The sequence below is a fragment of the Chiloscyllium plagiosum genome, unplaced genomic scaffold, assembly GCF_037043375.1.
Source record: "Chiloscyllium plagiosum isolate Xiang-an unplaced genomic scaffold, Cpla_swu_hap1 HiC_scaffold_3, whole genome shotgun sequence".
In the NCBI taxonomy this organism is placed as follows: domain Eukaryota; kingdom Metazoa; phylum Chordata; class Chondrichthyes; order Orectolobiformes; family Hemiscylliidae; genus Chiloscyllium; species Chiloscyllium plagiosum.
In genome coordinates, this window is record NW_028270141.1 from 69340564 (window position 1) to 69367397 (window position 26834).

At 39.6% G+C, this 26834-nt stretch overlaps 1 protein-coding gene and 1 long non-coding RNA gene across 4 annotated transcripts in view; one reads left to right on the forward strand and one right to left on the reverse strand.

Annotated features, from left to right (window-relative positions):
• moxd1 (monooxygenase, DBH-like 1) overlaps nt 1-20173 on the reverse strand; it is a 91380-nt gene extending 71207 nt beyond the window's left edge. Inside the window, exons 1-2 of one of the 3 annotated variants that reach the window (XM_087980171.1) lie at nt 19672-20173; nt 8789-8938 (exon numbers count right to left, since the gene is read on the reverse strand). In XM_087980171.1, coding sequence (XP_087836297.1) covers nt 8789-8938; nt 19672-19962 — 441 coding nt within the window. In that variant the 5' untranslated portion in view covers nt 19963-20173. The remainder of the gene's footprint in view (nt 1-8788; nt 8939-19671) is intronic. The other 2 variants (XM_043683260.2, XM_043683269.2) reach the window with 2 other exon arrangements.
• An 81-nt stretch (nt 20174-20254) lies between these two features.
• LOC122544213 (uncharacterized) lies at nt 20255-22903 on the forward strand. The gene is made up of 3 exons (XR_006310297.2): nt 20255-20439; nt 21022-21148; nt 22598-22903. It is a non-coding gene; the product is annotated as an uncharacterized LOC122544213 (long non-coding RNA).
• The last annotated feature ends 3931 nt before the right edge of the window (nt 22904-26834 follow it).

Below are 26834 nucleotides of genomic sequence, written 5' to 3' on the forward strand. Positions count from 1 at the left end.
CTTTGCTGTTTGAATTCATGTATCGTTGGACATCGGAGTGCATCTGGGAAAATTAACAAACAGTGAAATTCACAACTAATCTTGGAGGAACTGTTGGGCGAAGTTCACAGCACAGAATCAGATAAGTTAATTGTTGTTTGAAGTCTGTCCAAGAGAAAGGTTGCAGTAGTGAGTATAGTGGATTCTTTTTTGATGATATGTTTTTGGAGATAAGTCTCTTGATTAAACTTAAAATATAAGCCATTGCTATTAATTTAACCTGGGGCAGTGTTTGTAGAGGAATAAGACGGTGTTATTTTCTGGGTCTGTAGATTGTGAAGGAGCAAAAATGGCCTTTGCAGTGATATGTACTTCTTGTCAGATGTGGGAGTTTAAAGAGAGTTTAAGGGTTACTGCGGATTATATCTGCCATAAATGCTGTTGGACAGGAATCTTATCAGATCGAGTGGATCGGTTGGAGAGACTGATAGAAGCGATGAGGAACTTGCAACAGCAACAGTATGTGATGGATGGCAGTGATAGGAAGGGGGGAAAGTCTCAAATACAGTCACATAGATGGGTTAACTCCAGGAAGGGTAAGAGAGGTAGGCAGCTAGTGCAGGAGTCTTTTGTGGATATACCCTTATAGAGGTTCATGAGGGGCATGGATAGGATAAATAGACAAAGTCTTTTCCCTGGGGTCGGGGAGTCCAGAACTAGAGGGCATAGGTTTAGGGTGAGGGGAAAGATATAAAAGAGCCCTAAGGGGCAACTTTTTCACACAGAGGGTGGTATGTGTATGGAATGAGCTACCAGAAGATGTGGTGGAGGCTGGTACAATTGCAACATTTAAGAGGCATTTGGGTGGGTATATGAATAGGAAGGGTTTGGAGGGATATGGGCCGGGTGCTGGCAGGTGGGACTAAATTGGGTTGGGATATCTGGTTGGCATGGACAGGTTGGACCGAAGGGTCTGTTTCCATGCTGTACATCTCTATGACTCTAAGTGTCTGTAAAGGGAACAGTTAGGGAACAGTGATCATTTGTATCATAAGGTTCAGAATTACAGTAGAAAATGACATTGGTCAATCCAAAGTAAGAATAATCAACAGGCAGAAATCAGTCTTCAATGGAGCAAAGTCAGAACTGGGAGAAATAGACAAGAATGAAAGGTAATGGGAGAAAACAGTAGTTGTACAATGGGCTCTCTTCAAAGAAGAGATGGTTTCAAAACAGCAAAAGGTATATATCCTCAAAAGGAAAAAAGGTAGAACAAACAGATCAAGAGCTCCCTGGATGACAAAGGGGATAGAAATTAAGTTAAAAGAGAAAGATTAATACGATAGGTATCATGGAGTCAACATAACTGAAGATCAAATTGATTACAGAAGTTTCAAAGCAGAGATGAACGTGCAGATATGAGAAGTAAAGAGAGGTTATGATAAAAGACCTGCAGCTTACAAAAATAAATCTCAAAATCATCTGTAAGTACATCAGTAGTAAAAGGAGAGTACAGGGAGGTATGGGGCCAGTTACAAACAAACAGTGGATTGAGACTTCGAGGCAAGAAGTAGGTTAGATATGTGAAACCAATACTTTGCATCTGCCTTTATTGATGTGGCAGATACTTCCCCCAGATCATGGTGACAGAGGAAGCAACATGGATTCAAAATTAGCAGAGGGATAAGATAATGGAGTTCCCCATGGGTTGATATTGGGCTCCTTGCTTTTCCTGATAAGTAAATGTGTATATAAATTATCCACTACAAATGTTACTCCAACCCAAAAAATATTCATTGCCAATATATTGTTTCTTATCCCTCAGCTTAATTTTGTATCCATAATGCTTCTCTCTCACCATGGTCTTGGCAGTATCTGCCACATAAAGACAAATGAAAAATATTTTAAAAAAATCTGTCATGCCTCTTGCCTCCCAGTCTAAATCCAATAAATATAAATGATTTAGATCTTGGTGAGCAGAAAGATAAATTCAAAGTTTGCAGAAAATGCAAAACTTGATAGAACTGCAAACTTTGAGGTGGACAGTATAGAACTTCAAAAAGGACATTGACAAATTAATGGAATGGATGGATAGGTGGCAGGTAAAGTTCAATATGGAGAAGTGTGAAGTCATGCACTTTATTGCAAAGAACATAAATAGACAATATAAAATAAGGAGTTCTACTTTAAAGAGTGTGCGGGAGCAAAGAAACTTGGGTGCTTTTGTATGCAAGTGGTTGAAGCTGTCAGGACAGGTAGAGAGAGCTGTTAATAAAGCATATAGTAATCTAGACTTCAAAAAATAGGGCATAGGCTTTACTAACAGGGGCACAGAATGCAAGAGCAGGAAAGTTACTATGAACCTACAGATTAGACCTTAGCTAGAGCACTATGTATGGTTCTAGACACAATACCATGGGAAGGATGTGAATGCAGTGAAGAGAGTGCAGAAGAGCTTTACAAGAGTGGTTGGGGCAGTTTTCATCTACAAGGAAACGGCTAAGAGGAGATTTAATGTAGGTTTTCAAAATCTTGAGGCTTGGACAGAACAAATAAGGAGAAACTGTTCTCACTCATAAATGGACCAAGAACCAGAGGGCACAGATTAAAAGGTTTTTGTAAAAGAACCAAATGTAAGGTGAGAAAAAAAAAACTTTTTTTTTCCCCACCAGTGAGTAGTATGGGTCTGGAATGAACTACCCTGAAATATGATGGAGATAGATTCAACTGAATCCTTCAAGAGGGCATTATTTCTATTTAAATAGTCATCCAATGTTCAGGGTTACTGGGAAAGAGCAACAGATTGCCACTAACTAAAATGTTCTAAGACCACACGCCGAATGTTCTGTCTCTTTATCAGGCACTGAATGGCCTATGGTCAAAGGACTGTCCTCCCATTCCCAAGGTCTCCCTCACCCAGTTCCAAGAAATAATAGGTCACCCACCTATTTCCATCTGTCATGCATGCTGATGAAAAAAGGGTATGAAGCTGGAGCTGGGTTAATCCCAGCAGCCCTTTAGGATCATTAGGAACACAGGGGAACTTTGGTTATCCGAATCTCGATTATCCGAAGAAGATTTCAAGTTTCACAAAAGCATTACAACAAAGATTCAATTTACCTGTACTGAAGAACATGTGAAAATGGTGGCAAAAACACAGAAACACAAGCAGCTCAAGCATCAGCGAATGGATGTGTTTTTAGGTAAAGGTTGTTACACAGCCCTTTACAAAAGTAAGTGTTTTACAGTATTCCAGGCACTTTTACCAGGCTGTTCATTAAACAAAAAAGGCTGTAAATGCATGCGCAAGGCAGAGCTTCTGTCTTTCTATCGTGAGACAGAGTTCCTGGAAACTGATACTGTAAACAGTCTTGCGATTGTAGAAGCTGTTCAGGACCTTGTTTAATGCTGGGATTTCATTGTAAGGGTTTAGTTGTTATCATTTTAACCTGTAACTTGTAGACTGCAAATATGGCAGACTCATTAAAATTATAGATTTAAACAAATTCTCCGGTAGAGCACAGTATTAGATCAGTATGGCTTCCGTTGTTTAGATAAAATCGATTATCTGAATAATCAATTATATGATCAAAATAGTGCCCGCCCATCTTGTTCAGATAATTGAGGTTCCTCTGTATACCTGTAAGCCTCAGTTCCCTGATTATATTTCAGAGAACTTGGTAGGGTTTATGAATGCCTTGACTCTGCCTAATTAATTATGTTCCCTTCCCATCTCCAAGCTTATCACTGCAATTACAGAATGTTTCAGGTCAACTACTTTTCTTCTGCTCTTCTATTCAAATCAGCTGAACACTCCAACTACAATAGATGAATCTCCATTTTTTTTTAAACCAGAACTGGATGGCAAACACTAATGAGAGGACAAAGCAGCATCCGATATGGGGGTAAACCCACATGCGAGGAGGACCAAGAGACAGTCTGCCATGACCATATACTTAGGATCGAAAGTGTTCAGGGAGCATAAAAGCAAAAGTTGCAAGACAACTTACACCCAAAACATCGACTTCTCCACCTCCTGATACTGCTTGGCCTGCTGTGTACATCCAGCTTCCTGCTTGTCCATTCTGGATTCCAGCATCTGCAGGTTTTTTTTTTGCCTCTAATCAAAAGATCTTGGCACAAATCTTATTAGACTATCTTGCCTGATTCACTTATGTTGACACAGGCTCATACATGTCAGCACAAGGGTTTATCACTGACATTGTCATGCAAGTAATAGTTGAAGAGCTGGTTTTAAACATACATTGCTAGTGGTACAAAAGAACTAATACCCAATAGCAACCAACAACGCCCATTCAACTGTCACAAATTCAAGTAGGAATCTATAACAGTGCCAATAAGAGAAAGCATCTGTTTACTTAAATACAAATTCTATTAAACTTGTAGCTTGGAAAACAAGCATTCATCTGTATGCATGTCGCTGGAGTGGAATTTCTTGTCACCCTGAAATGACATGATTTTATTTGTAGGCCAGATAGCCAGATGAGGCCTAGTAATAGGCTGAACTCTGGGAAATCCTGTATTCCAAAAATAGTGTCCCATTATTTTGCTGTGAATCTTCCAGGAAAAAGGTTTTGCAGGTGTTGGACCTGATAAATGACATACTTGTCAGCTGCTTACTACATTTGTGCTTTATGGATTGACTGAGTTAGCTTGGAGAAAGGTCAGAGGCACAACACTTCCATTTGCTAATCACCATTGCAGCCAATGGTGAGCCTACTCTCGCTGATAATTTTATATGCTTGAAAGAAAACACAACACAAACTAATTTTTTTCTCTCTACAGATTATTATATGACTTACTTATTTAACATTCACAGTAGGTACTAGATACAAAACTAGAGAAATCATTTTCTGTTATGCTTGAATAAAATTGATGCAGATCTATTGCTTTGCCTCAGACTGGCATCAAGGTAAAGATCAAGTCAAATCCAAACATTTATCCTGTTTATTCCAAAATATATTTTATTCAGCAGTTTTAAAAATATATTCATTTTAATTTTTTTGGACTCGGTCATTTTTTAAGAAGATGCATATCAGAAAATGAAATTAATCCAGGGAAAAATATAATATTTAGTTGCCTAGATAAGAAGAAGTGTTCTCTAAAACATAGAGCTGGATTTTATGCTCCCCACCAGCTTGCAAATTCCAGCAGATGGCCATCCTGCTGTTTACCTGCTCACCTCCACATCCATCTCAGACTTTAAGAGATAATAGTCAGTTGGTATCAGTCAGACCATCCTTCAGCCTATTGACACCTTAAAACGGCTCCTCAACACCTCAGCTTGCCAGCAGTGGCATTTTATCCATGACAAGAGGTAAGCAAATGCCAATTGGAAAGAGCAGCCGCTTTGATGGTATGGGCTCATGTTGGGGATAATACCTTGTAGCTTCTGGCCTCATCAGAGGCAGCCCCCTCCCCACACCCATATTTAACACTCCCTGTCTTCTCAAACACTGTGCCTCACTCACTTTTATTTTGTTCAAATTTAAACAGTAAATAGTTCACAGTACAGTGCACTCCCTTTATTGGAACCAGCTTAATCAAAAAACTAAATACTGTCATATTCCACAAATGACATGTATTGATGGTTATAGTGGTGTCAGGAATGTTCATTTTGTCGGAGAAGAAACAATGTTGCCTTGTATTTACTCTGTTGCATGTTCATGTTAGTGTCGAGGGGTTTTTTTGTACTTACTGCTCTGTGGGACATGACTGAATTTAAAGAATCAGCTGGCCCTCCCTTCTATACATTCTAAAGAAGCTCATCTGGGACTACATTCAGAAGAAAGGATTACTATTATTACATTCAACCATACAAGGTGGTGGTGAGGAGACCTTAGCGGAGTTGTGTGAGCAGTTTTGATCCCGTTATTTAAGAAAAGATATTATTTCGTTGGAGACAGTTCAGAGAAGGTTCACAAGGATGATCCCTGGTGTAGGGGAATTGTTTTATGAGTGAGCAAAGATTAAACAGGTTGGGATTCTACTCACTGGAATGTTCTCATTGAAACATATAGGATTCTTAAGGGGCTTGACAGGGTGAATGCTGGGAAGATGTTTCCCTCATGGGAGAATCTAGGATTAAGCGACATAGTCTCAGAATAAGGGGGCACCAAATGAAGCCTGAGCTGAGGATCAATTTCCTTTGAGGGCTGAGATTCTTTGGAACTCCTCACCTCAGAGAGCTGTGGGAGCAGAGTCCTTGTTAAGGATGAGATAGATAGATTCTTGATCAGTAAATGAAATCTGGGATTGTGGAAAAGGACAGGAAAGTAGGTTTGAGGGATGTCAGATCAGCCTTGATCCTATCGAACCGTGGAGTAAGCTCAAGGGGCTATTCCTATTTCTTATGGTTATAAGGAATAATGAAAAGTTATAGGTGATAAAATCTGGTTTTCTACTGTAGTCCACGCAATAAATACCAGAGACCAGAGTTGTTATTGAAAAAGGTGTTGAGAAATCTATTAACAAGTAACTATGTTACTTCTCAAACTTGCATATAGTCTGGGATCTAAGTTTTCAAATGTTACTACAGGGCGACCTCCATATCTGCGGAATTATTTTCCGCAGTTTCAGTTACCCGCAGTTTACTGCAGCCCAAACATATTATATGGAATGTTCCAGAACCAGGACCAGGGGTCTGCTGGGGAGGTAAATTTCCCATTGAAATGAGTGGGTTCGCTCCTATCCGCAGTTTTAGGCATCTTGGAAATTATCCCCTGCAGGTACAGGGCGGGGGACTACTGTATTAAATTATATAGACAGTTGACTGACTAATTGACTCAGGCAAATCAACTCATTGATGAAACATTTGACCGTCCAGAGCAAGATGCTGACCTTTTAGACTAAAACATCATATGTCACTATCTTTAAACTATAGTAACTTACTGGAAAAACAACAAACTGAAAATCCTATAAAAGATTCCATAAGCCAACAATCAAGATAGACAAGACTTATGGACAGCACCGATGTCACCCTATAGGCACCCCATTTTATGACTTATCATTCCCACAACTTCTCTGGTAACACTAACCCTAACACTGCTCTTAACACTCTTCCATGTCCCTGATTCCACCCTCCATCCTCTTTCGGAACCCTTTTACACTCTTTTATGTACCTGGATCCCAAACTGTCAACCTTCACATCCACCATCAAGCCCTTACCAGACTTGCATGTGCCTCTACACAGGTGACTATTTTCCTGCAACCCGCCCTTCTGCCAATGTTGAACAGGAAAATGACTGATCTCAGACAGCTCTGCACAAAGCCACAAACAAACAGATGCCACAAGATTTTCAAGCACCACTGATTTTACATTGGTAGTAATAAGTAATCTAAAAAGCTTTATACTAATGGTTATTCAATGTATGCAATTGTACTAGGAGTATGAACCCACCACATGGGGAGAGAAAGCAGGAGAATGAGTGCAAGACTAACTTCAGGAAGTGGTTTAGAAGAATAGAAAAATTATATGAAGGTGCATGGGAGTGGTGTACTGGCCCCTTACAGTAACCACATATTAGATATTAGCTTAAAAAAAGGAATAATGAGAGTTTGTCAAAAAGGACAGCAACAATTTTAATCTTGAAATAGAAACTTGAAAAGGTCAGATGGGAAAAGAAAGCCTAGATGAGGTATTCATAGAATATTTTCAGAATAAGTTTTCAAAATATCAAGTTCTGAACATGACCAAAGAGTAGGATATACTAGATCTGGCATGATTATGAGGTAAGATTAATTAACAACTTCATAGTAAATAGGTAGCTGCGACCATAATACGATCACATTTTGCATTCTGTTTGAGAGTTGGAGAGAGGCGGTTAGAGAGTCTGAAACTAGCATTTTAAAATTAAATAAGGCAATTATGAGGTCATGAAGACCAAGCTGAGTGAAATGAATCAGTAATTTAAGTTAAAGGTAAGTCAAGAAGGAAGCAATAGCAGGCATTTTTGGAACAGATACTGAAATGGAGTCATTTTAGACTCAAAATGTTAATTCTGTTCTCTTCCTACAGATGCTGACAGACTTGCTGAGTGTCTGCAGATCATTATTTTTATTCTAAATCACCAGTATTTGCAGTACTTTGTTTTTTACTTAAGTGGTTAATGAGAGAATTGATTCATTTTTACAAAACTTCCTTAATTTGGGTAGGTCCCATTCAATGGCAAGGTAACAAATGTCATTTAATTCTTCAGAAAGGGAGGACAGATGGCTTAATATCTGTCAAAGTGAAAGGTTAGAAGCTATTATCACAGATGTAACTGCAGGAAACTCAAATAGCCTTATATCCACAGGGGTTTAAAGGAACACGGGGCAACTTCATTGAAACATAATTTCCTGACAGGAAAGATATGGAGAGGATGTTTCCTGTTCTGGGAGAATCAAGAAACTAGGGGTCACTTTTTAAAAAAAAAATCAACAAATGCTCATTCAAAACGGAGAAAAGTAAAAAAAAAATTCTAACAGAGTCGTGAGACTTTGAAACTCTGCTTCTATCACCTTTTCAAGATGAATGTCCTTGAATATTTCTAAGGCTAATGTGTCTGGAATCTTGTTTGGCAAAAAATTGAAAGTCTATCAGGAGGAGGCAGGCAAGTAAATTGAGGTTTCAGTCACATCAATCATTGATCTTTTTGAATTTTGGAGGAAGTTAGAGATGAAGAACAGCCTACTCATTCATATGCAACTATCTTAAATGGGAATCTCTGGTACAAGAAAAGATATAAAATCTTGTCAACAATTTCCCATTGGTGGGATAGATAAAAATTAGAATTAAATATGTTACCGTGATAATCTTGTCTTTGTTATCACATGAATTCAGATATCGTGAGAAAGCAATAATCGTGTGAGTTTTGTTTTCCATGCCGTACTCAAGGCGATAATCCTGATGGTGGTCTTCATTCAGTTTTCCCTCAAAGTTCAAAGTGTTATAATCCTGTTAAAATATAAATGACGGTTGCAGTATGAAGAATTAATTCAGTAAGATTTCTCATTTCGGACAAAAATTGCTGATTATGCTGCAGTTTTATAATAATGTAAGCTGATTCTTCTGATAGTTCCTTAAAAGGCTAATGCATATGCAGGAATACTTCAATACACAGAGGTTGATGTGCTGCAGCTGTTACATGGGTCTGGCTGACCAGGATGCTCTCCCACTCTTGCTGTTGTCTGCAGGTGTAAAGGGAGACTCCACAAATAGTTAAATCAACCTGTGTGGTCCTATCATGTTTACATCTACCCAGACGTTCTGTGGCAGTTGAATCCAATGCTTATGGTTCAGAAGCAGAGTCACTACCTACCATGGCACCCAAGTGAATTTAACTCAAGTGAACTTTTTTATAGAATCTCTACAAATAGAATTATTTTTTATTGAATCCCTACAGTGTGGAAACAGACCCTTTGGCCCAACAAGTCAACACCAACCCTTTGAAGAGTAGCCACCCATACCCTTCCCCCCAATATTTACCCTAACTAATGCACCAAACTTACACATCCCTGAACACTATGGGGCAATTTCACATGGCCAATTCACCTAACCTGCACATCTTTGGACTATGGGGGGAAACTGGAGGAGTCAAAGGAAACCCATGCAGACATGGGGGGAATGTGCAAACTCCACACAGACGGTCGCCCGAGACTGGAATCGAACCCAGGTCCCTGGCAGTGTGAGGCAGCAGTGCTAACAACTGAGCCACCGTGCCATAAAACATGGATAATTAAGCTATCCAGTGTTTTCAGGGTCTAGTCTTTTGTTAGTTACTTTAATTAATCTACTTGGACATGCTGTGACACTGCTCCAGGGCAGATGGAACATGAACCAGAGTCTATTGGCTTCGAGATAGGGAGACTACCACTGCACAACATGACCTTTGGTATGTTGTGCAGGAGTTCCTATTCATTAGGATTAACTGGACAGAACATCATGGATTGAATGTTTGAAGCATCAACTTCTTGTAAGTATTGGTGGATATACCCAAATGCCGTTGAATTGTTGGTCAGTGTGGGAATTTCAAAAGCATAACACGGAGATAGAGAACAAACAAAGCACCTGAAAGGGGAACTAAAGAGGTACTTTATTGTCCCAATCAACTTATTCTCAGGTTACCTCATTTCCCTTTATGGAGATTGGATTGCAGCAGCTGGATAGATTAGGAAAGAGAGAGGGAATAACGAGTGGCTTGGCAAGCCCACAATCATTTGCCTCTGTGGTATTTTATTAAGGACAGGAAAAGGGGAGATGGTCCTTGTGAGAGACGATTTCGTTTCTAACAGTCCTCTCACTCAGAAACCAACTGAGCCATTTTGGTGAGCAATTAACAAGCTGATTGCACCAATGGCAAGTAGAATCTCCACCATGTATGGAACAACACCGAGTGAAGCCTGGCAGATTCCCTCTGGGTTTGAGGTGCGGCACTTTCCTAATACAGCACTCTGTTTCTGCAATTGGGTTCCCAAACAGCAACTCACACCCCCAGTGCCATCACAAACTAACTATCTTCATTCCCTTGGCTGGACATATCTGACTCATCTCACTTTGAGGGCTGTAACCACTGATACATACCCTCAGTTGAGTACTGTCCCTGTACTGGGGACAGTGATCCCGATGCTAGTTCAGAAGCAGACTCACTCTTAAAAAAGGGATGAGATCCCAGATGCAGTTCATTTGTTACAAAACAGTCCAGAAATCTAGTCAGAGTGGAATTGCACCTATGTCAGAGTCCCTTATCAGATCCACAACTTCCCTGACAAAGGCCAACACCATAACTGTTAGTTTGAGAGCAGAAAGACGTAAAACTCAATTTGTGCATCAAATACTGCTCCTAGATAAGAATTCCGTAATGTGATTATAATTATGCTGGTTAATGTAAGAACTACATTTGTGAAAAACAGAGTTCTCAGATACAATATGCACTGCTGATTGCACAACATTGCATTTGGCACTCAATCGCATTGAAAATGAAGTAGTCTCTATGTACAAATGCTGGACAACAGTTAGGTTTGGGCTGATAAATTTCATTAAACATTCTGCTGCACAACTGTCAAAAATTAGCTACCTCTAACAAGAAAGGACCCAAGCAAGTCCTTTGATACTCAATGACTGAATCCTCATCATTCAACATTCTGGAAGCACAAATTGACCAGAAACTGAACAGAATTAGCCACATAAGTACTGTGGCTACAAAAACAGGAAAGAAGCTGAGAATTCTGCAGTGAGTAACTCATGTTCTGGTACCATGGAGCCTGTCCTCGTTTACAAAGGCTTAAGAGATATGATGAAAAATTCTACTCTCCACCTGCCTCGATCGACACAGGCACCTCAATACCATCTGCGCCAAAGCAATCTGCTTTGTCAGGACGCCAACCACCATCTTGAACCATTCTATCCACCACTGACTCATTGTTGCATTGGTGTTTAGTGCACAAACATCCCAAGCTTTTTCAATAGAACTTTTTCAACAGTACTTGCAACCTCTACCACCAAGATGGATAACAGCAGCAAAACGCTATCATCTTCAAGTTCCCCTCCAAGCCTTACTGCTCCTAGATAAGAATTCCGTAACTTGGAGCAATATCACAGTACCTTCAGAACCTGGACTGGAACTCCGTTCAGTCGTTGTATGTATACCAGGTAAACAACAAAAATTCAAGGTGTCAGCTCACAACCACTACCCTCTCAGGGGAACCTAATGACAGGCAACAAAAGCTGACCTTGCAATTGATGCCAAAAATCTATTGTGTTTTGTAAACAATTTTTTTTAATGAAACAAACAAGTTTAAGGTTGCTGACTTGCTCGCTGAGCTAGTAAGTTTGTTCGCAGACATTTTGCCACCATTTTAGGTAACACCATCAGTGCACTTCTGCTGAAGCATTGAAGTTCTGACCCGTTTTGCTATTTATATGTCTGGGTCTACTGGTGTTGGTGGTGTCATTTCCAGTTTTGTTGCTGGTTCTGTTTCTTAGTGTGTTGGTATTGGGACCTCAACATGGACCCCATCCACCAACCACTAAGAAACAGATCCAACAGCAAAACTGGAAATGACACAAACACTAACACCAGTAGATCCAGACATATAAATAGCAAGCGGGACAGAACGCCAATGCTTCACTAGAGGTGCACTGGTGGTGTTACCTAGAATGGCAACGATACGCCTGTGAATAAACTTACCAGCTCAGCGAGAAAGTCAACAATCTCCTTCACAACCTGAGCTACAAATCTTCCCAAAATACTCTGAACAAACAATTTTGCCTGATGTGTGTGTTTTGGGGTGCAGGCTTCACACTTTACTGTTTTGTTTGGTGGGAATGTGTATGCCACCTATATATAATATATATATATTTTAAAAAGTCATTTCTATCGTTGAAATGCTTAGCTCTGGGATGATTTTAGCTGTCTGCTAGTTGGTTCACCACATTCCTATACACATATATATGTCAAAGGCAAAAATGTCCTAAAACCAAAGCAGGAAATAGTAGATGGATGAATTTATTATATATTTGGCTCTGTTCTTCTAAAAGCTGTTTTCCAAACAACTCCTTAAATGACAATTGTCTTTTGTTTGTAAATGTCAATACTCAAGAAAAAAAATACATTTATATTCTAACAGATAATTTATACTTGCATCTATCAATGAAGTTTGACTTTTCCATGGAGTACATTATTTTATGATTTTGTTTTCATGCAAATGCAATTTTGTTCATTGGGACAATCATTAAAAAAGACATTGCAATTAAAAAGATTCTAGCTTGACCAACACAAATGTATTTTGGCCACCATCTGAAATTTTCAAAGTTTATACAAAAGAACCATTTTTCAACTCAAGGTTGAAATTAGACCTTCTTCTATGTGAGACATAGAATATAAGTATTTGTTTTCCTTTAGGTTTTAAATTCCTAACCTTTCTTTTTATGCTTTATTTCTTTCAATCTGACCATATTACTACTTGGGAATCATTCCACATTCCTCCTTTTTGATCAATATTTATGACTGCCTACTGTATATTATGTACTTCACTATTTTACATACACATACTAAGAATCAATGTTAACTCTTAGCTACTTTATCTTGAAAGTTTTCAGTGATCAAAAACATTGCATTTGATCAATATTTATGAGTAACCAGTACTTTTATAATTTACATATGTTACTAATTATAAATATGGGCTGCCTGGTTAAATTAAGCTGTATCATCACGAGGGAGATGTGGCCTTAATTTGGTTGTAAGAAGAAGACATCTTTATATGAAAATGGTTAAGATTTTGTCTGATGTCACTTATTTTAACTAAGTGGCAGTTAAACACATCGAAAACATTTCAGAGTTGCTCCCAATCTATTGCCAGTCTTTAACAACCACAATTCAGAACTGTCTCTGAAAATCAGTATTGCAAGTTCATTAACACCTATATATTTGTGCAGACTGCCCAATTCTGCACTTTGTGTTTTACCTGCAGAACTGAATATGGATTCCTTTTTAAAGTTTTGTTCGGAAAATGTCTTTCCATTCAGAACAGCAAACTATGCAAATTCTACATACTTTTTTAAAAGAACAATCTTGTCTCTAAATACAAAAATGATGTGGTAATATGACAATTTTTAAAGTTTCGTCAGGGTAGTCAGATGGACATAATACATGAAGAACCTTTACAAATAATGGACTGACTTTAATGGCTGCAGTAATAGCTCTGAACGTAGGTCAGAAAGCCAGGTGCAACTCCACCTTGGGCATCTCTGGAAGCCCAGACACAATTCTATGCATAACAGATACCCAGAGATCCATTGAGGAAAGAGAGGAGACTTTCAAAGGATGGGGACCCTTGCTGTCAGAGGGGTCTTCTTTGGCTTCACAAAGCACCCAGTCAGCAGGGCCCTGCTGTCCAGCAAACCCACTGCCTGCTTTCATTGATCAGCCTTCTTACATGGCTTAGTGCCAACCCACTGCTGGTATTTTACCAGCAGTGGAAATGAGCCTCTTGATTGGCATTTAATTGCCTCCTACAGGCATCAATTGGTCCCCAGACAGAAAGGCAGACTTTAAATTTCCCCTACCAAATAGGTTGCAAAGAGTCAGGGAGGCAACAGAACAGACACCTGACCTGTCACCTTTCCTTCTGATTCTCTGGCATTGTGCTCCCAGACAATCCGCCAAGGGTGCACTTCAATTATATCTAATGTTTCTAGGAAAATACTGTTGTTTCATACAACATATCAGATAATTGTACAATTGAAAGAAACAGAACATACTGAAATAGTTAAAATTTCAAACAATTACTACTCCTTTTCTAACTTGTTCCTTAGCAGTTTTTACAGCCTCACCATCCACCTACCAATTTGTCACTCTAATCTCCTCTAGCCACACAAACATCTGAGATATCTACACTTCTCAAATTTTGGCCTCTGAACAAAGAACCTGCTGCTAGCAGTCATACCTTCATTGCTTAGGACTCAGGTTCTAGAATTCACTTCTTAAATCTCTCCATCTTTTAAACTTCTCCTTCCTCCTTTCAAACCATCCTTAAAATCTAATTCTTGGACTGAATCTTTGGCTTACGTCCAATATGTGACTCAGTGAGACATACTGATTGATTGTGCTCCTGTGAAGTGGCTTGGGAAGTTTTACTAACATAAAAAGACAATGCCTCAGATGTTGAGGGGTTTGTGATGGGGAACTATGACAAGCAACAACTTATTCATATAGCAGTTTAAACACAATTAACCATGTCTAGGTGGTTCAAAGATGTTATAAAATATGGTGTGATACTGAACTGTTGACATTATCTTTCTGAATCAAAATGCACGTTAAAATGTAATACAAATCTAGACCACCATAGAAATTCTAAAACCATGGTCTGTCATTCACACAATGTTTGATTTAAACTTCCCCCACGCCTGCCAATCTCCAGTTGCATTATGGCAATCAGTGAGATCAATTGGCGTGGTGGAAACTTCCCTTTTTACTCCTATTATTATGAAAGAGTATGCCTTGTTCAATGGAATATATGTTTTTTTTTAAATGGAAATTTCACTAATAATTACAGCTAAACATCAATCTGGTTCAAAAAAATAAAGAAAATGGCATGTTGTTAGATGTCTCCATTATAATTAGAGTTGTTAAATAACTTTAAAATATATTAAATATCATGAAAACTCTTTAAAAATGCTTTCAGATTGTCCCTCATATGCATATTGCATTTCTTATTTCACCCTTTAAAATTTAAAATTTACCTATCAATCCACTTACTTAATGAGATTAGTTGCTTTGAAATCTCAATGTCCCCACTGGCACTCAATGCTGGCATCCTCCATTAAATTACATTGCACTTCATAGCACATTGAGATAAATTAGTTTCTTGCCACAGTTATTACTAAATTTCTGTTACTATTGACTGCACATTACGGATTAATTTATAAAAAAGCAAAATGTTCTTTTGCAAAGTGCCCGAGTGCCAGCTATTTGGATTTTCGCCTCTCAAGTTTTGTAATGCTTCTATACTTTCTCTGGGAGAACTTCCATACTACTCAATACTTTATTAATAAATCCTAGTATGCATGATCAAAGGCACAGCCCCTTCTTAAATAGTAATTCCCAATTCTAAACCGTAATCAATCTCTGCTTTACTCCCAAATAGTCCTGAACCATTAGACCCCAGTGGCTCTCTATTATCTTGCGGTTTGTTTCAACAAGTTAAGACTTTCTGAGCTTGTGAGTCATCTGAGGTGAAACTTCTACAACAGGTGATAAACACATCAGGCAATTTCAGCATGCGGGCTCATGCCTAGAGCTCATCTGCTCCTACTGCTTGTACTTTTCTTTCTTCTTTCCCTGCTCCTTTTTTCTTTTTTTAATCTACTTACTTTCTGTGGAGAGTGATTTTGTGCTGCATGAAAGAGATTAAGCCCGCATGGTGGCAAGAGAGGTCCCGCAGCATCTATGGGCGATATTGAACCAGCACGGGGAAAGAAACCCCATTGTGGTAGAGGAGGCCAGCGTGAAGGAGATCAAGCCCTTGTGGGGATTGTGAGGCCAGCATAACTAAGCACTTAAGTAGTACTGTAATGTTGAACTTGTAACTTTATTTCTTTATACCTAAGATTTTATACCTAGGTACCTTTTTGTACCTTTGGTGCAAGAATGGTGACTTCATAAACGTTTCACTGTACTCTTGTATCCCTGTACTTGAGCACACATGATAATAAAACGTAATTCTAAACCTATCCATCTTTGTCAAGCACCAATCATGGCAACCAAGTAGTTTCAATCTGTTATCTGGACCATAATTTGAATGGGTCATCAGTATTAATTTTTCACTGAAAACATATATGTTATTTTATGTATCAGGTGTTATTTGTAACAAACTTTCAAAATCTTCACTGTTGGGTTTTTTTATTATAGCACAGTTTACATGTTGAGTGTAATAACTCCACCAAAAGAAATGAAGCTATGCAATGAAAAGTCTGAAGTATCCTTGTTGAGGTATACTATAAGTGGAATCCATTTTCAAAGCATGATTCTGAGTTCTATGCTTCATTTCTCTTACATTAAAATAAGAAAAAAGTATATATTTTACAAACGTTGGCTGGAAAATCCAGCCAAAGTTAAAGTTCACCGAGAACAAAAAATACAAAATAATCTGCTCTGGCAGGTGGTAGGACTCTGAGTTAGGCAATTATGTGGTCACCATCCAACCATCCATCCATTGCCCATACCAAGAGCTGTCAGGCCAATGAAAGCAATAGGAGTGGTTAGCACAGTAGGCTGGATGGCTAGTTCGTGATGCACAGTAAACTTCAATTCCCACAATGGCTGAGGTTACCATGAAGGTCTTCCCTTCTCAACCTTTCCCCTTGCCTCAGGTTGGTGTCTCTCTCTCTCTCTCTCTCTCTCAAATCAAGAGATGGTGCCTCTGTGGTGGCATTACCTTAGTTTTTATTGGCCAGCACAGCCTTGTTCTTCTTCAAAGTACTGACAAGTCTGGTGTCTCAAAGAGAAGGGATAGGTTTTGTGGGGGGCAGTGGGGGAGGGGTGTGGCTGAGGGAACCAGGACCAGAAAGATCTGGTAATGACAGAGTGCGTTGGTGGCTCCATTACAGTGAGCAGCCATTAATGCCTTCCAAGAAAAAAACATCTTCAGGAACTCAAATCAGATTTTAAATTTGCAATTTGTCAGCCAATTTGAATGCATTAAAAAGGACAAATGCTTGTCATATTGGCCAACAGTGGTAATAGCTTCTCCCCACCCTAAAATGAGCATCATTTCCTGCTGTTAATTAGTATTTCAACTTTTGATTTGTCTCTGAACTTTACTGCAGCACCCCACCTGCTCAATAGCTCTATGCACTCAGAAGTATAATTTGTTGACAGGAAAATGAGCAACATTTAAGCACCAGCTTCACACTACTTAGAATGATTATACATTTCCCTCGTCCCTCTGTTCAACCAGATTCATTGAGTGGACTCATCTATCCCTGCTGGAATGGTGGGGGACCATTTGTTGTTTTGAAACCCATTTGATTAATAAATGTATGAGCTTTGCCAAGTCTCTTTGGCAGAGTGTTGGCATCATCATCCAGTTACATTGCAAACAACTTAGGAGTTCACAGCCATGGGCAAAATTCAGCCACCTGCTCCTCTTGCGTAATGATCTTTCTTTGAGAAGACTGCAGAATCCAAACTTTCTGAGGCACTTTGCTCAGACATGTAGATGCAACTCAGCCTTTATCTGTGGTGAAGGCAGAGCCTCCTGAAAGATGAAGCTCTCTTTTTGGTTCCGATGTCCCGTAAATGTGCACCTCTCATCCCCCAACCACCAGCACCACGGATACCCACCCACACCCCATCCCCAGTGTTGCTGTTGAGAAGGCAGTGGCTATTGACTTGTTGCTCCTTTTGCAGAGGCTGCTGAGTTGGCTTAGGCTGTTCCACTTCCTCAGAACACCAGCCCACCGCAAGTTCAGTATTTGTCAGTTGCATGGAGGTCTTGCAGGCAAGAGGTTGAGAGATTGAGCACAATAGACACTACACCACTTGAAAGTCACCGGGGAAAGTTGCTGATTCAGAAGTGATCAGTGAATTCAGGATAAACGAACCACTTCTTTCAGGACTACTCTTTGATGTTACCTAACCATAGGCCTGCCGCTTTAAACTGTTGTTCAGCAAGTTTTAAGTCATTAGCAATTTCTTGCTGTGCATTCATCTCCTCTAACCTGGAGAGATGGTAAAGCTTGGGCATTGATTCATAACAGTCTGAATACAGCTTTAAAGGGATTCATTTAGCTTTTTGTCCTAAAACGTTTCCCAACAGATGTACATCAATTCTCTGCTGGCCTTGAACTCATCCCAATGAATGCTGGAAGTGGGCAAGATGGCATCTGGATCCTGACCCAATATCAATTGTAGGAGATTTAACTGCCTGCACTCATCCAGACCTGCCTCCCCCCCACACCCCAAGTCCCCACTATTACTATCACTAACCTCTCTGACTGAAGAGGAAACATCCTCAAACCAAAATTCAGGTCATCCTCTTCCTTGAACAGGGCAATTTCCCAGGATAAATGTGCTCTCCTCTTCCTTTCCTCTCCTCTTGTCCCAGTTAATCTCCCACCACCAAACTCTGCCTGACTCAAATACTCAACTTTTCCTTCAGGTCTCCTTGCAAATCAGGAGATAGATTTGTATTCATATTTTCCAGACAAATCATAGCCAATAAACTACATGCTAAGTCATCAAAACCAATCTCTTGGACTCCAAGATAATCAGCCAAAATAATTCGCTTTTCTTGGAATGTGTAAATCAGACAGATATAATCCAGGTTTCAATGACAGTTCATAAACAGCTTCAAAATGCAATTACATCAGTGCATCTTTACACAAATAATCACTGCTCTCCAACACCTTGTGAAACACATGGAGACATTCTGATTTGATATTGTAACATCACACAACATTGACAGGCAAACTAACCTCCTCATCCATAGCCTGAACTGAATAAAGATGGGCAAACTTGTTTTACAAATATGTTTATTACCAATAGCCATTTTGTAAAATCTTTGAAAGCTGGCAAGGCCATTAAGTGATATCGCTGAAGTTCTTCACTCTACCTGCTGAATTGAATTGCAACTACCAAGACTTGATTGTGTCTTTTGAATGTAAAATGTCATTCAGCATGATTTGTGGAATAATATATATATATTTTTAAACCATTGAGCATGCTTTAAATCTGGAAAATTCAGAGATATGTTTAATTGCTTGGATTTCTTCTGTTCTCAAGCTCTTAAATCATAACGTCAATAAAAGTCTTTTTCTCCAATAACTCAAATAAAAATGGCAAGTTTACAAGATCATTACACTGAACTTCTTAACACGTGAAACTCTGTGGAGGAGTGGGCCAGAATTAAAAAAGTTCTTAATTAGATTATTGGTGAGATGCAATTTCTTAAAATATCTGATCTCTTGATTTTTAAGTTATCATCAGCTCATCCGGCTCACCAATCAGCCAACTCGAAGTCGATTTTTCACTGTAGATAGTCAGCAGATAGCAGCGTACTGGCTCTTGTACAAATCCAACTGATGGAAGTTCGGATTTGTGTCACATATTTATTGATCATTTTATGTTAATCTGTGGATTCGGTCAGGGCAAGGTGTCCAGATGGGTGGTTACCTGGATGCTTTCTTACCTTCAGATAGGGGCGTCCATTCGCAACTCCTCCAATGACCATGTCCGACTGAGCCATTGATCCCGTTGGAGAAAGTCCGAGTCCAACATAGCCCCTGGTTTCAACTTCCACCTCGAAGGTGATGACCGTGTTCTCAAGCTTCCACCTTAAGTGGTATTTGCCGTTCTCGTCCAGCACGGCGTGGTGACTGAAAGTTTCCCTTCTCCAGGTACCAGCGGCTGAAGCCGGACTCTTCTTCAACACCAACAGCCTGAGCACCCAACACCAGGACAGCAGAGAGCCCAGCCGCATTCTCCCTTCGCTTCTTTCAATTGACAAAGATAATAAACCCTCTTCTCGTGCTTCTCCCCCGATAAAATGCTTTCGCGCCGCTCAATGTTCCTTTAAATACCAACAGGAGCAGTTGCATCGACAGATGTGAAACTCTCGTCTGCACACGGGAAGCTCTTAGACGGATTGATCAATTTGTCGAAACAGAGAGAGAGGGAGAGGGAGAGAGCGAGTCCACTGGCTGGCCGTGCGTGACCGGAATTCGACAGCATTCTCATGGAAGAAAGTGAATCTGAGTGGAGGCAAAGCCCAACCCAGTGAATCACTTGTCACATCCATCAGGATAGGCTCGGGCATGTTCACACTGCAGATAGGGGGCATGACTAACATGGCAGTTAAATATCCTCCCAACTGAGGGGGCAAGACTAGCAGTTGCATCAATGTCTTTGGAAGGAGAAAGAGTGGCATTGAAAGGAAAATCTCACCCCCACTGAGCAGGTACGATTTGGAATTATACAGCTACCCTGCCAGGGAAGACCATAGGGTAAAGCAAGCAGGTACAGAGATACTCTCCGTTTGAGGTAAAGAACTGCCCGTGAGGCAAATACCTCCCACTGTGCAATCAAAACTAGCATTTAATGAAAGATCATTGCAATGAAGGGGATGTGGGTGGGAGTTAAATAGCCACCCACCGTTTGAGGCTATGTGACTACCAGTTACAGTTACCCTCTCACAGAAAAGTATACAAACAACAATCGCACAGAAGGTAGTTAAATGCTTAAGATTAACTAGGTGCAGTCAAGCTGGCAGGAAATATAATCGTTTGTAATTTTTGGCCATCAGACCAATCCAAACCAGGGTCTGATGTTATATGAGCTGAAATCAGTGTATCATATATTTCTATCAATCCTTAAAATTTCAAAATAATTGTAGATTAATTGCTCTGAATGTTTTCTACCTTAAAGATGTTAATGGTATTGATCATGAAAGTAGTCCAAAGTAGTTAAAAATCGTATTAATAATTTATGTCTTTATTAAAAAAAAAGATCCTTAGTGCTTGATATTCACTCTTTTGAACAGCTTTCCGCTCTGGTGACTCTGAGCCTATTACTTGCTCCTCATTTTATTCAGAACTTCCATTGACATTTGGAAAAGCTGACATCTCTGTGCATACAAACAATAACTTCTCTATGCACCAACAGCTGCTGTAAGTATAAATGATCAATTCACTCAATAAAGCCCAATGTCTCCTTTCTCAGGGCTAACAATTCACCAAAACAGCTACCACCAATAACGCTTACTAGTCTAGAACACTGAATGGAATTGTAAAGTCATTGGTATTTACTGAATATCAAAATCCATTGAAGGAAGTTAGGGGTGAAAGACCAAGTTATGTTTTAGGGTCTTCTCTGCCTCCCTTACTCTGAATATATGACTTCTGTATTTTTAATTTTTTTCTTGTTAAGTCTTTGCTTCTCATGATCACAGGAACTACTTAAAAGAGTATTAATGTAATTAATAAGGATTCTTAATTTATGATATAGCATTAGAGCAACTGCAGCAATTATTCATCAGAATGATACGAAGGCTGAAAGACTTAAATTAAGTGAAAAGGTTTTACAGACTTTAAGTATGTTTCCTTCAGGGAGAAAGTGAGGTCTGCAGATGCTGGAGATCAAAGTTGAAACTTTATTGCTGGAACAGCACAGCAGGTCAGGCAGCATCCAGGGAACAGGAGATTCGACGTTTCGGGCACAGGCCCTTCTTCAGGAATGACTTCAGCATAGCAGATTTAAGGGCTGACTTTTTTTTTCTTGCCTCTCTGTAGTGAAGATAACTATACTCATCAACTGTGGTGTTTGGTAGGGTTCCAGTTGGTACAAAGGTGTCCAAGGTCAATATGTATCAAGAAGATTTGGCCAGAAGTATATTAGAATACCACATGCATTTAACCTTCACACTTTAAATGAATTACCAGCTCAGAATGCCCTCTGCTTGTTTGTGAAAGGAGTCTGCATTAGTTTTTGAAAATAAAATTGCTGGAATTCACAGTGGGTCAGGCAGCATCCGTGGAGAGAGTAAAAAAGCTAACGGGTTGAGTCTGAATGACTCTTCACTGGACTCTTCATGGATGCTGTTTGATCCGCTGTGATTGCCAGCAATTTTTGTTATCATTACAGATTCCAGCATCTGCAGTAATTTGCTCCTGCACTTGCTTTTTCTCTTGCAGTAGTTTCAGCATTCCTGGATGTATTTGTCCTGGATATGAAGGCAATATCAAAACTCCTAATTTGAAGTCTTGAGAGAGCCCTTGTAGTGCGTCCTATGACCATCATGAGAGTGCATCCTGGCTCAAACCCTCAAACATTCACTTTTGCGAGTAAGCGTCAGCCATTCTGGTTGCATGGCCAGTTGTGATTGTCTCAATATGCTGTGGATACTTGCCATTCCAGCTCAGGTGAGCACTGCAGTCTCTGGTGTTTTGTTCTGTCATAAGACCTGCAGAAGCATTGCAAGGCAGCTGAAGCGAGAGGGGGAGAGCTTCTTGGTATGCTGATGATACAACACCCACATTTCAAATGCATAGAGCAGAGTGGACAGGATTATTGCTCCAGAGACTTTGTTTGTAAGGCAGACTTGTTCTTCTTTATTCCAGATTCATGTCTGAATATTCAATTCACTTTTTTTGACAATTCTGCAATTCATCTACATGGACAGCGCGAAAGTGCGGGCTGCTGAGATAAGTGAAATTATCCACTGCTGATAAATTCAGATCATGGACTGAAATCATGAGCTCAAGATAGACTCTTCAGTAAAACTGGTACTTACTTAGTTTTCTTCATGCTGATTGTAAAACCAAAGTTGTCAAATGCTTTGGAGAACAAGTCCATGCTACAAAGAATGACCAATTCTGAACTATCAACGCATGTTTCGTCACTGGCAAGTAGCAAACTGTGTTACATCAATAAATGTGTAGAGTTTCATTCTTGGGATGATTTAATTTAAGTACTTACAATGACTGTAAATAGAAACTATTTCTTCCTGTGAGAGATGCCAGAATAAAAAGATACAAAATTAAAATTAGGTTTGGACTATTCATGGGTGATGCCAGAAAGCGATAGGGTTAATAGAAAGAGTTGTGAAAATCTGGAAACCTGCTTCACCCAAAAAAAACTGTTAAGACAAGGTCAAACATTTCAAAAACAGGCATTGATAAATACAATTGTATGATGTATTAAGTGTTACAACTCCATCCACCTGTTTTGGTTTAAAGTTGTCAATCATAATCTGAATGATGGAATGGACTTGAAGCTGAAGAGTCTTATCCTGTTTCAAAATATAGATTCAGCAGATTGTCACAAAGGTAAGTAGTTTGACATGAATTGTTGGAGGAACTGTAACAAGTTGCAAAGAAGAGTTCAAGTTTTATCTTAATTGGAAAGCATTTTTTTATGAAGCCTGGTTTTTCAACACAGCTGTTATTTTTCTGAAGTGAATAGAATTGAACATTGATGCAGAATAGAGCACATACAATTAGAAGGCACTTAAGCAAAGTGTCTACTTAACTGGAGAATAGTTCTTTCGGCATGCATATGGTTTTAATTATACCAACAGAACTTCACTGGGATGTGCCCAATGAAACCAGAACAAATACAACTACAAGTACTCTCAAAGGAGGATATCACTAATATGTAATGACAGGTTCAGCTAAACTATAAAGGTAGCTATGTAATATTTAGTGATACAAAAACAGAAATTGCTGGAAAAAAATCTCAGCAGGTCTTGCAGCAGGTATGCGGTGACCACAAGCAAAAGGACATGGGCAAAATTCAGGTATGGGCTGACAAGTGGAACGTTACATTCAAACCACACAAGTTTTCCTGATGGTTTCCAGCAGTATGTGTCCAGTTCAAAAAGGATGCATTTTTGTTCCTAGGAGGTGGGTCAAGTGGATCAACTGTCTGTGGGGGAACATTTTAGGTGACAGTGATTATTGTATTGGAAGGTTCAAGATGATGATGGAGAATGACATGCAACAAATGAGAGTTAAAAAGAACAATTGATGGAGAGCCAGCTTTAATAGGGCAAGAACTGAGCTGGGCAGGATTGACTGCAACAAAAGGTTAACAGGAAAAACAATCCCTGAACAACAGGCTACCTTCGAAGAGCAGATGATTTGGGAATATTCAAGGCTTGTTCCCTCAAACATGAGAGATTTTTTAAAATCCAAAATTCCCTGGATGATAAAGATGGGAGAAATGAACATTAGAGAGAAAGTGTGCTTTTGACTGATGTAAGCAAAAGATAAAATTGACAACTAGAGAAATACTGAACTTTTAGAGGTGAAAAAGCAAACAAAAACAAAGATAATCTGAGAGAAGACTAGCAGCTAACACAAAGATGAATCCCAAAGTCTTCCATAAGCATATAAAAAGTAAGATTGCTAATGGTGGTGCAGGATCGATGAGAGGCCGAAAAGGGGGGCAGGGCAATGCTGAGATGTTAAATTAATTCTCCACTATCAACATTTGGTGGTTACCATTGACTAGAAGCTGTACTGGACTAGCCATATAAATACTGTGGATAAAAGAGCATGTCAGAAGAAATTCTGCAATCAGTAACTCGTCTGCATCTACAAGGCACAACTCAAAGTGTGATAGAATACTCCCTACTCGTTTAGATGAGTGCAACTCCATCAGTACCCAAGAAACTCAACTCCATCCAAGACAAAGTAATTAGATTACTTAGTGTGGAAACAGGCCCTTCGGCACAACAAGTCCACAGCGACCCTCTGAAGAGCGACCCACCCAGACCCATTCCCCTACATTTACTCCTTCACCTAACACTAGGAGCAATTTAGCATGGCCAATTCACCTAACATGTACATTTTTTGGACTGTGGGAGGAAACTGGAGAACCTGGAGGAAACCCACGCAGAGACAGGGAGAATGTGCAAACTCCACACAGACAGTCACCTGAGGTGGGAATTGAACCCGGGTCTCTGGCGCTGTGAGGCAGCAGTGCTAACCACTGTGCCACCGTGCTACCCCATATATGATAAACACCCCATTCATCACCTTCAACATTTACTGACCCCACAATGGCAGTATTATGTATCACATTAAAAAAAGATGGAACATAATAGCTCACCAGACCTTCTTTGACAACACCTTCAAAACCTGCAGTCTCTGTCACCGAGGAGGATAGGGGTTGCAGATATATTGTAACATTACCATATGCAAGTTTCTCTTCAAGCAAAACATCAACCTGACTACAAACAAGATCACTGTCCTTCATTTTTGTGAGTGAAAATCCTGCAACCCTCTTCTTAATAGGATTGTGAGTATACTGCACTACATTGATTGCAACAATTCAAGAAAGCAACACAAAAACACCTTTTCGGGGGCAAAAGTGCCAGCCTCATCAGTAACATTCATCCCAAGCATGAAGCCAAGAGAGCTGTCAACTAAACCTTGCCCAACACCTTACAATTACACAGAAGTTGGAGGTTTGAGGTTATCATATAACAGCTGATGTGACAAACATTTCACCCCTCACATGGGATCTTAACTAACTGTAACTAACAATAAAAACCTAACTAATCAACCTCCTTATTTATTTAATATGTTTCAAATTGTCGTAACATAGTTAATAAAACATCTCTTTTAGCTCTTATGGAGGTCACAAAATCTTTATAGATCATAGAATCCCTACAGTATGGAAACAGGCCATTCGGCCCAATAAGTCCACACCAACCCATCGAAGAGTAACTCAGCCAGACTCATTCCCCTACCCTATTAATCTACACTTCTGACTACTGCACCTAATCCATGCATGCCTAAACACTATGGGCAATTTAGCATGGCCAATTCACCTAACCTGCCATCTTTGGATTGTGGAAAGAAACCAGAGCACCTGGAGAAAACCCATGCAGACACGGTGAGAATCTGCAAATTCCACACAGACAGTCACCCGAGGCTGGAATTGAATCCATGTTCCTGGCACTGTGAGGCAGCAGTGCTAACCAATGAGCCACCGTGCTACCTCTTGATGTTAATGTAGCCAACAGACCTTAACCATACCTTAACTAGAAGGGAAAAAATGAGGTTCTAATATACCTACATTTCATTTAGTGGAGAAGTTTTATTTCATAAATAGTGAATTGCATTTCCCTTTTGATTATCAGTTTAACTATGCTGACCCTTTCTGGAAAGAACAAATGGAGAATTAACTATGTTTGTCCAGCTTGCTGAGAGTGCGGATCTAACATTTACTGAGGCTGTGTAGATGGCACATTGGACTTATCGGTCATTTCAGAATACATTGAACACAGTGAAAGCAGATTGTCCTTGATCCTGAGGGATGCTTAAGAAAAAGATGTTGACTGGAAACAATGTCTTCACTCAGACTTATAATTTGTATGAGCAATGTAGAACTCTTCTACCATCTTCATTTGTGGCAGCTGGCCTGCCCTGGGCAAAGTGCTGGAATGTTTTTGTCCCATTGTTATCACAGACGAGTATGCACACATACATGTAGCCCTTTTTTCACCTCTCATCCTATCTGAATGAACAGCTGCAACAATTGTTGTTATTGGTTTTTTTTGATTTGTTTCCAGACAATAACAATCTGTGTCTATGAACATCTGGACAACAGTGATCATACATTTGATTAATACATTACTGCTGTTAATTTAACACAGATGTCAGATTCAAGAGGCTAAATTTGCAAGGCTGAGAAAGAATTCGAAGAAGGTTGATGTGGGGCCACTTCTGGATATAGGTTCATATAATGCAGAAAAGGCCCTTTGACCCATCCAGTCTGCACCAACATAACTACCACTAAAAATGTACTAATCCCAATTTCCTGCACTTGTCCCGTTTCCTTGATGTT